This window comes from Cyclospora cayetanensis, unplaced genomic scaffold (assembly GCF_002999335.1).
Source record: "Cyclospora cayetanensis isolate NF1_C8 unplaced genomic scaffold, CcayRef3 CcayRef3_contig_246, whole genome shotgun sequence".
In the NCBI taxonomy this organism is placed as follows: Eukaryota; Apicomplexa; class Conoidasida; order Eucoccidiorida; family Eimeriidae; genus Cyclospora; species Cyclospora cayetanensis.
The window spans coordinates 31973-45529 of record NW_020312199.1 but is presented as its reverse complement, the minus strand read 5'-3'; the positions used below and the strand labels follow the sequence as shown (position 1 = coordinate 45529).

Sequence of the window (13557 nt, the reverse complement as noted above, 5' to 3'; positions counted from 1 at the left end):
AATGAGTACATGCAAGCAAGATGAGAGAAAGAGAGCAAAAGGGAAAGGAGGTGCAGGTGTGAGCGGAGAGGAGACGAGGGGGGTGAAGAAAAAGAGAAAGAAAAAGAGAGGGGAGAATGAGGGGGAAGGGGGAGTGGGAAAGAGTGAGGGAGAGTAGAGGGAGAGGGAGAGAGAGAGAGGGAGAGAGAGAGAGAGAGAGAGAGAGAGAGAGAGAGAGAGACACACACAGAGAGAATTGGAGATACAGAGAGAATTGGAGAAAGAGAGAGTTAAAAAGAGAGCTAGATAGAAGGGGAGAAAGTGAGAGAAAATTGAAGATAGCGAGAGTCAAAAAGAGATGGATAGATGGAGAGAAAGTGGAGAGTGGAACAAACAGAAAAAGGGATAGAGAGCGAAAGAGGTAGTTGCACGGTAGCAATGCACCTTATCCCTTTTTGCGCGGGAAAGGAGTGTGGTAGAAGCCCACAAATGTTGCAAGTCACTCGAAAAGGAGAGCAGGCATATGAGTATAGACGTACATATATGTGTGTGTGTGTGTGTAGATTCAGACATAGTATGGATAAAGCGAGGCACAGGGGCGGCGTAGGGCATACGCAATAAAGCGCTGGGAAGATTCAGTGGTGGTGCGTCTATGGAAGCTCGAGCATGCAACGCAGAGAAGGATGGTGAGGCAGCATTCTAGGCAGGGAGAAAGGCTCAGAAGGGAGCCTTTAGAAAACTTTATAAAGTGCATCAAAAGGCGAAGTCACAGGGGAAACGGCAGTGTGTGTGTGAGAGTGTGGACTGAACGCTCCAGAGTTCACGACGGAGGAGAGTTGAGCGAAACAGCGTTGTGAAGGGCGAACTGGCGTACCGAGCTGCTGGTACGTATGCATGCACGTGCGATAGCAAACAGAGGAGAGGGCTGAGTGGCACGGAGAGAGGAAGGGGGAGAGCATAGCGCAGGAAAGCGGGCAGAACGTGAAGCAGAATTCGTATGCAAGAGAGGGTTGTTTGTGCACACACAGAAAACAGCTCCACGTTTGGCTGGATTTCCAAACCAATGAGGCGCTTACAGGGAACTGCGAGGGAGTTGTGTCTTCGTAGGGAGCACGGGATGGTCGGTATGGGATGGCTTCATGCTGCACCTGTACCGACATTAGCGCCAGCAGCAGATATCGTGCAGACTGGAAAAGGCTGCAGTCCTCGAGCCGAGGCAAAGAGCACTCAGAAAGAGACAGAGTGACATATATACATGCATACATACAGACAGACAGACATCGGCAAGTAGTGAAAGCCTTTTTGACATTGGCGAGTAGCAAAAGCCCTTACCTGCTCATTGAGAGGGACGAAGGAACCGTCACAAAATGGATTATCTCCCCTAACATCCTGGATCATTTCCCACACTACTCTTGACTCCTCCGCAAAGGCAACGTCTGTACAAAGACAGTACACCGCCATTGTCTCTGACTCCTGCTGCAGCAGCAGCTGCTGCAGCGCATAATAATCCTCCGAGCCGCATGCGTCGTCTCCTTCTTCCCACTGCTGCTGCTTTTGTTGCTGCTGCTTGCGCGAGCGGGTGGGCTTTGCTGTAGGATCCGGATAGCGAACAATGACGCTAAAATGATTGTTGCGGAATAAAACACAAGGAACGCCGACAGGCAACGCAACAGCCGCAGCCGACAGTCCTTCTCCCTCTTCTCCCTCTCCTGCTGCTGTTGCTGCTGCTGTTGCTGCTGCTGTTGCTGGGGTGTAGCCTTGCCGCAGCTCTTCGATGCCTCTTGAGGTCAGTTGCGAAGGCGAAGATCTCAGAAACTCTTCGTACAAGGGTCCTTCAAACAGCAATGCGGCTCTTGCGGCTGCATCCAAAGTCAGCTCGAGGCTGCTGTGCAGGGGTTGGTTTGAGTGAGTACCCCCTTCTTCTTCTTGCTGTTGCTGCTGCTCCCGAAAGACGTCTTCCTGTTGCTGCAGTATTTCCTGCAGCTGCCCCTGCTGCAGCTCGCCTTGCTGCAACAGGCGCAGCAAGAAGGCACCGTCTTCAGTCCGCTGCATGAGCTCCAGGAGGTGTCTGTACATCACCGACCGTTCTGCCAGCTGGTTGTAGTTCAGCGTCTCCAGCACGCAAGCGCTGCAGCGGCAAGATGGCTGCTTCGAGATTACCTCGTCAGCGTTGACAACGGCGGGGTGGGGGTGCCCACAGACAGGAGACGATCTCTCTGAATCACGATCCTTACGTCCCCACAAGAAGCGCTGTTGTTGTTGTTGCTGCTGCTGCTGCTGCTGCTGCTGTTGCTGCTGCTGCTGTTGCTGCTGCTGTTGCTGCTGCTGCTGTTGCTGCTGCACGACAGCGGCAGCTGCAGTTAGTGGACTCGCCGACGTCTGCTGCGTACGCTGCTCCCCGCTCTTGAATTCCTCTTCCCCGCATGCTGTCTCAGCGGGAACGTTTCCAAGAGAAGCGGGAGCTGCCTCAGCTCCACACGCAGCCTCAACAGCAGACGACGCACCCACAACTGCAGACGCCTCCGCTTTCCGACGATGTGCCTTGTCTCGAAGAGGTCTCCAGCCGTGAAGCAGTCGCAAGCCGAAGGCATCAAAAAGCGAAACAGCCCGCGTGAACTCGAAGGCATCAATGGCGCTGAAGTGGACGTTCAGATCCAGTCCTTGCAGCAGCGAGGGCAACAAATCCATTGCCTGCACAGAGAGAAAATAATATACACACGCAAGCGTGTAGAGAAACACCGCGTGGTGAGCAGCAACCACGCAGCAACGACTGCCTCTCGAAGCACAGACACACACACACACACCCATTCGCTGCGCAGCTTTTCCCAACCTTCCTTCTCCTTGCATCAACAGGCACGCATGCCGTAGTGGCGGCCTACTGGCGAACTTATTATTAGATGCAGATGCAGCAAAATTAGCAGCAGCAGCACAGCAGAGTGGCGCTATAGCAGCGAACAGTCGGAGAAGACGCATGCGTTCACACTGAGGAGAGAGGACGCAAGCAAGGATACACAAATACACATCCACATGCACACAAATAAGCACACTCAAGAATGCACAAACATGAAAAAACATGCTCTCGAGGCGGCTTAAGCAGCAGCAGTGGCAGCGGCAGCAGCAGCGGCGCTTGCATCGTTGATCGTGAAAGCGAGAGCTTCTGGATCTTGTGTGCACTCAGCATGCTGAAGCAAGAGAAACTCAGACAGATACTGCAAGAGCTCGCTGCTGCTGATGCGCTGCAGCTCCTCAGCCTCGTCATCCTGTTGCTGCCGCTTGTCTTGTTGCCGATGAGGCAATTGTAATTTCCCCTTGAGGATCAATGCGTTGGCTATGGCAAGAAGGGGGCAAGCGCCGTTGCGACTCTGCAGCAAAATATGCTGAACGCCTCCAAACACCTTGATCGACTTCAGAAGGAACCACTCCGCTTCTTCTTCAGCCTCCTGCTCTTCCTTCTCGCGTATTGGGGCAGTTTCTGTTGGTGCAGTTTCTGTTGGTGCAGTTTCTGTTGGTGCCGTTTCTGTTGGTGCTGTTTCTGTTGGTGCTGTTTCTGTTGGTGCAGTTTCTGTTGGTGCAGTTTCTGTTGGTGCAATTTCTGCCTTTGCTTCTTCTGATGCGTCTGCTGCTGCCGTTTCTGCTTCTGCTTTTGCTGCTGTTTCTGAATCTGCTTCTGCTGGCGCGACGGAAGCCGCTTGCGCGGCTTGCATGGCTGCCTCCACGGCTGCTGGATGAGAAGAAAGGTGCCCTGTTGACGCCTCGCACGGGAAACATTCGGAGATTTCTTTCCCGAGACTGTTTCTGACTGGCGACTTTGCGCAGCCATGTGAACATACGCGCAGCTGAGGGGTTGAGAACGCAGCCGATGGTTCTGCTTCTGCTTCTCCCGCGCGCCGTCCTATGGCCGTCTTCGCTTTGTCTGTTGCTGCTGGAGGCAACGATGGTGCAAGTCTTTCCAATCCTTCGACTTCTGACGCCGCTTGTGTGCCTGCAACATGTACCCCTTCTGCCGCTGCAGAGCCTCCTCCGTTTGCAGCCTCGTCCACAACTCCCGCCTCGACTTTCGTGTAGGCAGGACTGCTTGCGTGTGCAGCTGCTCTATCAACGCTTCCACCTTGTGCTGCGCTTGTTTCTTCAGCCTCTGAAGCTGCGCGCGCTGCAGCTTCTGCTGCTGCCGCAGCGTCTGATGCTGCATCTTGGCTTGCTCCACTTCGAACAGGAGGAGGCATTTCTGTAGTTGCAGTCTGCACTGCTCCTTCTTCGGCTCCAAAGGGGGCTTGCGGAGGGGTGCCTGCTGCCGCTGCTTCTGTCTGCGACACTGCCTGTGAAGCTTCTCCCGCAGTGTGTGCGGGGGGACCTTTTGTTGCGCTCAAGGACTGGTGCTTCTCTTCTGGCTGCAAGAGCAGCAGCTGTTGCCGCTCCTCTTCGCGGGGATGCTGCTGCTTTCGCTGTGGTTCTTGTTGCTGCTGCCGCTGCTGAGAAGGTGCAGCTTCCTTGAGCAGCGGGGGGGCAAGTGCACAGCACGCAGGCTGAGGCGCAGGGGGAGAGGGCAGCACTGTTGCTGCTGTGCTTTTTCCTGCAGCTTCCGCTGCAGCTCCCGCTGCAGCCTCTTGAGCAGAATGTACAGACATGCCTAATGATGGAGCCTCACGACGGTAACAACCTGTCTTCTTTCTGCTCCTTCCACCGTTTCCACGATGGTCAGTTCCCCTCAGGACGCTCTACTGCCTCCTAAGCGTCAGTACGGCTGTGTGTAGCTGAGGCGCATAGCCCAGCACGGCAGGATTAGCGACCCCCGCTGCTGCTAGTGCCGCCGTTGGAGTGTCACGACAGCGCGTCGAAAACGTCAGAAGCGAAACCTCTGAACTCTGAGCTGCAGCGCTGCCTTTTGCAAGTATTTATGAGCTTAGGGGTCCTAAAATCATAAGGATCAATGTAATTTATGCCGCAGCACCCGCCCCCGCCGCACTAAAGAACTCCCTGGGGGGCCCCCTGATACAGAGGGGCCCCCTCTACATAGCGCCTTCTGTGCCTAGAAAATGCCAGTTTCGCCGAGCATAGATGCCCCAATCTTGAATACAACCTTTAGGAGTGGGTTTTCGCTGCGCCTGCGGGTAGTGTGCTCTGTTGCGTCTCTATGCACACACACACACACACCGTGAAAGGACCGACTCGCATGACGAAAAACCGATCCTACCCCTGATACGTTGAAGCGCTCGTAGTCTCGGGGAGGAATGGTCATAAATAGTCGGCTTTTTAGAGCGTTGGAGTCTGGGTGCGCGAATTGACTGTACCCGGTGTCCTCTATGCATTCTGCTATTCCGATTCCTCAGGTGGGGAGCCCCCTATGGATCCAACGCAAGACACGCGCTTTGGCAGCGCAGGCAGCAGTCTATGGGTTACCCTTTGCAGCACATTGCGCCTCGAACCCTAGAACGTTCCCCCTAGGGGAGCTAGCTGTAACGCTTGGCCTACAGCCGCCAGAGCCTATTGTATACACTGAAGCCTGTTGTATACACTGAACGAAAAGGCCCCCCGACACCTGCATGAGTTATGCGCGAGCAGGATCTCCGTACGCTGTTTTTTGCACCCCCTCGATGTTGTAATCGATCTGGGAAAACTTGCCCAGTCGCTCCCAGGATTAGCGCTTGCCTGCCCAAACCACTTGCAGTAAGGCCGAAAGGTCTTATCTGAGCTCAAAAGGAAACCATACCAAGCCGCAATGTGACTGGTTAGCTCGTTTTTCTCTCTGTGCAATCATGCACGCAAATCGAAGTAGTCCACGTTTGCGCCTGGACGAGACCCCTGTAACACAGGGCTTGGTGAAGGCTCGACATGGATGCGAGAGCACCCTAACAGTAACGCACAAACAGTGCATCGAATACTGTTTACGGAACGGAGGGTGCTTCACGGACAAAAGCGCAGGATTCTTCCAGACTGTGCGCAGTAATCTTGGATGCTTATTCCAGCGGTCGTTTGTGCACCAGCCCAAGCCTCACCTAATCACTTCCTACCATTCCACTTACTATTTCGCTATAACCTAGTGGCTTTCTTATTCCTACATCTTATTCCTTTATCGAATTCGGCCCCGCACAAGAGGAAGCAATTGTGTGTGCATTCGCTCCAGATGCTCTTTGCAACTAGCTGTGAATGCTTCTAGTACCTAGAGGGTGCAGGCACGGGCACCACGCTAGATAACCTTCTCCCCGCCCATATGGAAACTCTGAGGAGCATAAGGAAGGAATGGGCTCTTTTAAGAAGCACTCAATAACGCTCATTTAAGTTCTTGTTGAATCAGAAGTCAGGTGTCTCGTGACAGAAACCTGAAAGTGGAACTTTCCGGTCGCCAGCATCCCACGGTCCGATTGAGCTGTTCAACTTTTATCCATTGTCTCTCAAAACATTGGGCTGTCAGGATTTCCTCCAACAGGTTATTTGCTTTCAGTAAGCTTATTGCTAAGTTATCTATTTGATTTCTTCGGCAACACTACGAGAGGAAGCACACCTTTGGCAATGGAAGTTGACGGTAGCAAAACGCCTTATTGGGGCAGCAAGGGCGCATGTCCAAACCCATGTTAATGTATAGGATGGCCTCCTTCGGGAGTGCCATCTATTTAATTTGGAACGATACAGTAATGGTTAGCATGGCTCCGGCGCACCTCAGCAGCTGGTCAAGGCATGATCTTTTAGCCGGTTAAATCTTCATGGATTCGTCGAAGTGGTTACGCCAAACGGAAAAGTATGACGGCTGCAACTATGGGCAAGTACTCAAAGATCCAAGCAGCCTTCGAAGATGCCCCTTGCGTTGTGCCCCCAGATGAGGGAAAAATAGCTTTCCCAGCTGAATGTCTATCCAATGGAGACATGCTTCAAAGGTGCTGCCTGCATGTAGCACCTCAGTTGCAGCCTTCATGCAACCCTTAAATCGGTTTGTGCGAAGGTCAACTCAACAACTAGATTTGGAAATACTAAGAGAGCTAAAGCAGAGGAAGTCAACAGTAGATTGGTATACGGAGGTATACGGAGTTGTGTCTCGTGAACGTCCCAGCCTAGAACAAGAGCTGCTTTACAACTGGTTAATCTCCGGTGCACCCGAAGTGTTACGTCAGGTGGCTGTAGGCTAGCCAGCGACCGACCCAGTAAACAAGCGACAGGTGTGGCTTACACAAATGCTGGACTGCTTTTGGTTCCAGGAACAAACAAGCTCAACTCCTACGTCTTTGGCTCAGAAGACAGAGCCATGTCGGGATCCAGAACCTGCGGAAGTCGGATCTGTGCCAGTTCCCTCAAGCCTAGAGTCTACGGCAAAGGAGAAAAGACAGCCAAAGGCAACATGTGCCCTTGAGCAACCCCAAACACCCCCACCCCAACAACTCATCTGTTTTTCTTGTGGGAAATTAGGTCGCATAGTCCGGAACTGCAAGTGCGTGTGAAGTCAAAAAACCTTGTACAACAGGACTAGGTGCCAGTAAAGCAGTGTGCTTGGCAAGCATAGGCGGCACATCAGGAAAACAGAGTAGTCTCCGCGCATGCGGCGACGCAGTGAAAGGCGCTACAGAGGATCCACGATGGAGATCTCACCACAGGTCAACGTTGTGTCGATACACTCGAGCTCATGTTACTGGTCGAGAACTGGTAGAGCTTTGCATGGAAGGCAAAGTGGATATTTTGTCCGAAAAGGCAGCGCAGAAGTGCAGTCTTCCGGTTCATGCGTCGGCGCGGGTCCTATGGCTCCGGCTGATTAACGGTGGCAGAACGCAAGAATTTGCAAGGTGCCGGCGGTTAGACGACACTTTAAGTCAGCTCCAGTCGAGATAATCACCTATACTGGCGTCAGTGTTGATCCATTTTTCACTTTTTCGGCATTATCACAGGTTTGCCATGGATGACCCACTGGACGGTGTGCATGCTGCTACAGGTGCAAACGTAGAGAGCAATGCTCCAGGAAGCGTTAGAAAAGCATCTCCTGACTACCTTAATAACGCTCATTCCCTTTTATGGCCAGGGGGCTGTGTTCGGTAGCTCGACACGGTGTGGCAGAGTCTTCATGCTGACGGATCAGCAAGGCGGTGGGAGAAGGCAGCTATGAGTATGCATCTCGTTCCAGTAGCTCTGCAACAGGTTGCTTCTAGATGATCCATTTAAATTGTCGGCCGTGAAACAGTTGGAATGGCACCGTAAAGGATAACACAAAGTTGCTAAATAATGACGAGCTACCAGCAGGCTGGCTACCTGTTGATTGTTCAGTGCACCGTATTAACTTAATCCCTGAGCGATCCTCAATCTGTGTTCCGCAGTATTGGAAGCCTTCACACCATGAAGAGAAGATTGGGCGGTAGCCGAATGGTTGTTGGAAGCAGGCAAAGTATAGGAATCGAGCAGCCTCTTTGGTGCGACGTGGTGCTGGTACGGAGAAGCGACGGAGGGCGACGTATGATCGAACATTAATGCGACCCCTGTCTTTACAGATGCTCACACACAAAGCTCTAGTCACTTCGATGATACGCACAAAAGGGCGCTCGACATGTAAACTCACCACTTCAAGTACCCCCAAATGGCACTGCAAATGCCCTAGCTATACTGCAATGTCCAGTCACTCGGGATTCATTCGAGCCTATCCACAGGAATTTGCATGGCTGTCTACATAGACGGAGAGTTGTTATCCAGCTAAAACCTTCAAGGGCACCAACAGCATACTCGGGAATGCGCTTAAGCTGTTGCAGGGCAAGCAGTGGTTTGCAAAGGCAAGAGAGTGTTCGTTTTACCTGAGAGCAATTGTTTTATTAGCGCTTTGCTTTTAGCCGGCTCGAATTGAGTCAAATACTGCCGCGTTACTCTGCCCTTCACGTACTCGCCAGGTTGTTGCGAAGTTCTGAGGGCTTGCATCGTATCACCGAAATTCCATTTCTGGGGTGGTCGAGATAGCTGCTCGGTTGACTAATTTTATCATGAAAGCGCGCAGTCCGCGATCTGGACAAGAAAGGCTGACGCCTCAGCGAGGACTCATGTCTGCTGCCTTCCAACCCCTCCAGTGCTCGCGCTGCCCTATTATGAGCGACAATGTTACCTAAGACCCGGTGCTTACAAGATGATGATCGGTGGTAGTTTTTCCCGAAAAGTTATTGCTTTTCCTAAGCCCCAAATACTTGCTTTTTATCTTTGTTATTTCACCGAATTTGATCAGTCGTACCTAATGCGGGCAAAAGGACCTTATGTATTCCGGTGGGACCTAGAAAATTGCCTGTACTATTTATATGTGCGCTGATTAGCTTAACCATCAGCCTTCAGTTTACTTTAGCATAGTTTTGAGCAAGTTGACAACTCCATAGATATTTTTCACGCTTAGGCGCCTCGTGTAGGGAGAAACTCCCGTGAAATGTAGAAGGGGCATCACCAACATGGTCGTCAGCGCGTTTGCGCGACGCCTCAGCATTCCCTTTTGTGCTACTCTTATCTGTGATGACCAACGGTTTCGATCAACATTGTGTTAGCCTTGTGCTGCTGACACGCATGCACCCGCTACCGCTTCCAGAAGCCAGAACGGAAAAGGGGTGATCACTATTATGTCGAGCATGACTTGCTGTGATCTTCAAGACACTCCAGGGACAGTGTCGCTTGTACATCCCGACATCATCCTGCAATGCCGTTTTGCGCAAAGTACAGGCTCAGGTTCTTTCGAGCCAACGTAAGATTCACACAACAGTTGAAAAATGGTCTCATGATTCCTCTGGTGGCCTTGTATGCGTCCAGAGGCACAGGGGTATGCATTTTTATGTGTAGATTGTCAACAGCCGAAGCTGCGCTGTTCTGATCAACCCGGAAGCTCGCAGACTTTTCAGGCTACTGCAAGGTTTAAAATGATTAAAACATGGCTTTTGCTTTTGGACTGCTGGGTATGAAGATTTACGATAGCATCTGCTTTGTTTGTTGACCGACAGCATTAGAAAATATGCCCCTTTCATCTCTCGCCTCGTTAGTTCGTGCGCACCAAGTCTCTCAATTACTCTTACCTTATCCCAGCTAGTTTCAGCGGATTTGAAGTCCATTACTGCTTTCTGGGCACTTGTATGATCCGTCTACACATTTACTAGAATGCGATTGCTGCGAGACACCATGAGGCGGATAGGCACATAGAGAACGCCAAGCGCATCCATTTGCATTTTTTTGCGGCTTATTGTTCACCAAAAAGCACAAATTTCTTGGCATGGTTTTCCTCATTGTACTGAGTAGCCTATATTCCAACACTGCGCGTGTTTACTCTTTGCTTCCCGCATTCCTGGTTTACACTAAAGTGTCCCTCCCTCTTCAAAATCGCCGGGGGCCTGATGATCTGGGGTCGGCAGCCAGCCGTACCGACTCGAAAAAAATCACAGAATAGCTGGACAGTGCACAGGAGTATATGCGCACAGCTCAAAAAACTAAACACCTAATTTGATAGGCGGCGTTGGGGGATGTGCTTCGAGCCTGGAGCTTTGGTCCTGGTAGATGGGGTGGCTCTGTGAAATACACCAGACTGTGACGGCGAAGTAACTTGCGGCCAGGTAGGTAGCTAGGACCACCTGACACCTCGAACACGCACCAGTGCTCTTGCTTACTCGTTAAATTTCCGAAAAGCTGTAGGCGGCACAAATATGTCAACATTGGCTTCCAAAAAAAGTTTTAAAGTTCTCCAGATTTGTTGAGAACCTTGTTGGCGCTTAAAGTAGCCCCCCCTGTGTCGAATTCTTGAGGGGGGCAAGGACGTGAAGAAGGTGGCTCAATCGAATAAACACTTAACACGTTCCTATTATTCTGTAAGGACTGCAAAGTCTAGTGTCTCTCCGAGGAGATCTAAGACTGGGCGTCACTGTGTTGGGGGAGGGGTGAGGGGGGCGGCGACATAACTCCAACCTTACCACGAAGTTAGTAGAGCGTCTTTGACTGTTCTTTCTCAGATAGCTCCCTCTTTGCCCTACCCGTGGTTTTCGGAGATCTTGACATGAAGAAATAGAGGCAGTTAGAGGGCCCGTGGCTGCACTACCCTCTAGGCACACCGAGCGAGTATGTACAGCTAGCTGGAGAAAGCATCTTGCTTCCATGCCCGCAACATTGCGATCTACGAACCGACAACCAGTCAGTCAATTCTTCACTAATCATTTTGGTTGGTGCAGTAGGAAGTGGCTGAGTTTAGCATAGCCCGCTTCTACAATGATGGAGGTGCGCCTGACATCCTCTCGGAAGAGGCATGTCGCGCAGTGAAAGGTCTTCTCATTGGATAGAGCCTGAATGAGGCCTTCGATAATTTAGGGTGGGTGGTCTTCAATATATGAGGGTGTCGAGCCTTTTGGGCTGCAGCCGGGGATTACGCCTTTGGTGCCATTGCAGCACTAGACACCTGCGTTGTGTGATGGCACTGCTAGTGAGGGCTAGAGGTTGTTGCTTCGCTGTACACTGAGCACTAGCGCACTCTCCCTCAAGGCATGCATCCCGCCAGCCCTCTAACGGCAAAATCCCTAGGGAGGTGCCACATGCACTGAGTAGCGGTGCTGGTGGCAGTTTTACGCTACTGGATGGCAGCGAACAAAACAAAAGGGAGGCTTTGGGTGAGCAATACACTGCTGCGAAGAGGCGGCAGGGGCAAGGCAACTCTCATCTCTCCGTGCCGATGTTGGAGGTTTTTTCTTGAGGTGAAGTTGCATCAGGAGGCCCCCCCCGTACGGATAGCATTGCGCGTGGCGGCAAGGAGCGACACCACCCCAGTTTTTCGGCATCTTAAACACTAAAAGTGGCGCAAAACAACCAGCTTGCCAAGAGACACTCGTCGAGGCGGCTGCTTTAGCACTGCTCCCGCTCCCTTGCGCATCCTAGCAGTCTGTGCCACGTCTGCAGCGCGAAGTGCTTGGGGGGAGGTAACCACGGGCAAAGCCTCTCTACGGTACACGCGTTTCGCCACACTTCACACGGAAAGAAACGCAGAACTGTTCTTTTTTAAAATTGCAAAACAAGGCGAAATGAACAGAAGTTCCCGTGTGTGGTGTAGATACACCGCAAGCTGCACCGAGGCGGCAGCAACAGCAGCAGCAACGGTGGACCGCTGGCTCTGACGGTGGCCAGTGTCGGATGTTTGGGGGGGGGGGAAATTTACGATTTAATTTGAGAAGCATTCCCAAGAAGCTGTTTGCATTTTTGAGCGGCAACGAAGCTCTCCCTCCCTTTATCTGTTCTCTCTCCTTGGGACGGTGTTTTGTGCCGTCCTGTACTGACGCTGCACAGCTGCTGCTGCTGCTGCAGCTGCTGCTGCGGTCGCTGCTGCGGTGGGCATTGTTGCGTGTGTGTGTGTGTCTCTCTCTGTTGCTTCTGTAGCAGATCCCGTTAGTTGCTCCCTCTTCAGTAGCCGCTTCAAGATAGCGGTCCGATCATCCTCGCTTCCCTTTCTTGCAGCGGCTGCAGCATCGGCACAGGCAGCAGCACCAGCAGTGTAGTAGCAGCAAGGCGCTGAAAACAGCAGCAAGTGTACCTTACACGTGTTCTTTAGACGACTCCTGCCGCATCTTTTTCCACACGTCTCCTTCTTCCCCAGACATCATCCGTTCAGAAGCGGCAGCATCTCGCAAGACTGCAGCAGCAGGGGAGTCATCAGAGCACAACTAGCAGCAGCAGCAGCAGCAGCAGCAACAGCAGCAGCAGCGGAGGGCGCCTCAAACAGGTGCTCCATAGTCTGACAACGTTCTCTCACTTCCCATCACTCTCTTACCCGATCTCTCCATCTGGTCAGAGTGGGGAGTGGGGAGGGCTGGTGGCTGCTGGTGCCTGTTGGCAGCATCTTCTCCTGTAGTGACACCCGAGAGCGACGGGGAGGTTGGGCAAGCATTGTCGTGTTTCTCCTGTTCCTGTGGGCTGCCACAAGATACACACTCGCCTCTCGCCGATATCCGTGTGTGTGTTTGTGTGTGTTTGTACAACACACCTTCACACTAGCCACAAGACACCTTTCTACAGCAGCCAGCAACATTTTCTCGCAGCGTGAGAAACTGCGCCGCTTCTCGCGTGCCTTTCGCGCCGCTTTGATATACAACGGCAGCAGCAGAAGCAGCTGCTGCTGTTGCAGCAAGTACACGAGCAGCAGCAGCAGCAGCAGCAGCAGCACCTAACCAGCCATGTGCGTCGTGTTGCTTCTCCAGAGATCCAAATACAAAGTTGCTGCTTTGGTTCGCCTTTGCAGCGGGGGGCATAAGCACGAGGAGAAGCATCAGAGTAGCTGGAGGACGAAGGAGAGCTGCTTTTTCGAAACAGTTGCTCAGCAGGAGCTGTTAGACATCTTTTGAAGACGGCAACAAGGGGAAGGCGGCAGAAGCAGCCTTGCTGCTCCTCAGCAGCAGCCGCAGCAGCTGGATATTGACGACTGCTGCTGCTCTAGCTCCCCTCTAAATGGCTGCTGCTACTTTTCCCGCTGCAGCAGCAATGCATCACGAAACGCAATTGCGAAAGGGGCAGCAAGAGCAGGAACCCCCCCCCCTCCAAAATGCAAGCACGCCTCCTCCTCACGCAGCTCCTTTTGATAAAAGCGAAGCTCTTGCAGACGCTGAACTGTACAGTTGCCTGTCT

General features: G+C 52.3%; 1 protein-coding gene across 1 annotated transcript; it reads right to left on the bottom strand.

Annotated features, from left to right (window-relative positions):
- Nucleotides 1-1681: 1681 nt before the first annotated feature.
- LOC34622958 (ubiquitin carboxyl-terminal hydrolase MINDY-2) lies at nt 1682-5521 on the bottom strand (the record flags this gene model as incomplete). Its single annotated transcript, XM_026338280.1, has 8 exons — nt 5377-5521; nt 4719-4858; nt 4125-4466; nt 3645-4010; nt 3111-3419; nt 2407-2670; nt 2214-2302; nt 1682-1724 (listed from the first exon to the last, which is right to left on the bottom strand). Coding segments are annotated over exons 1-8 (1698 nt in total), but the record flags the coding sequence as incomplete, so codon positions are not given.
- Between the last annotated feature and the right edge of the window lie 8036 nt (nt 5522-13557).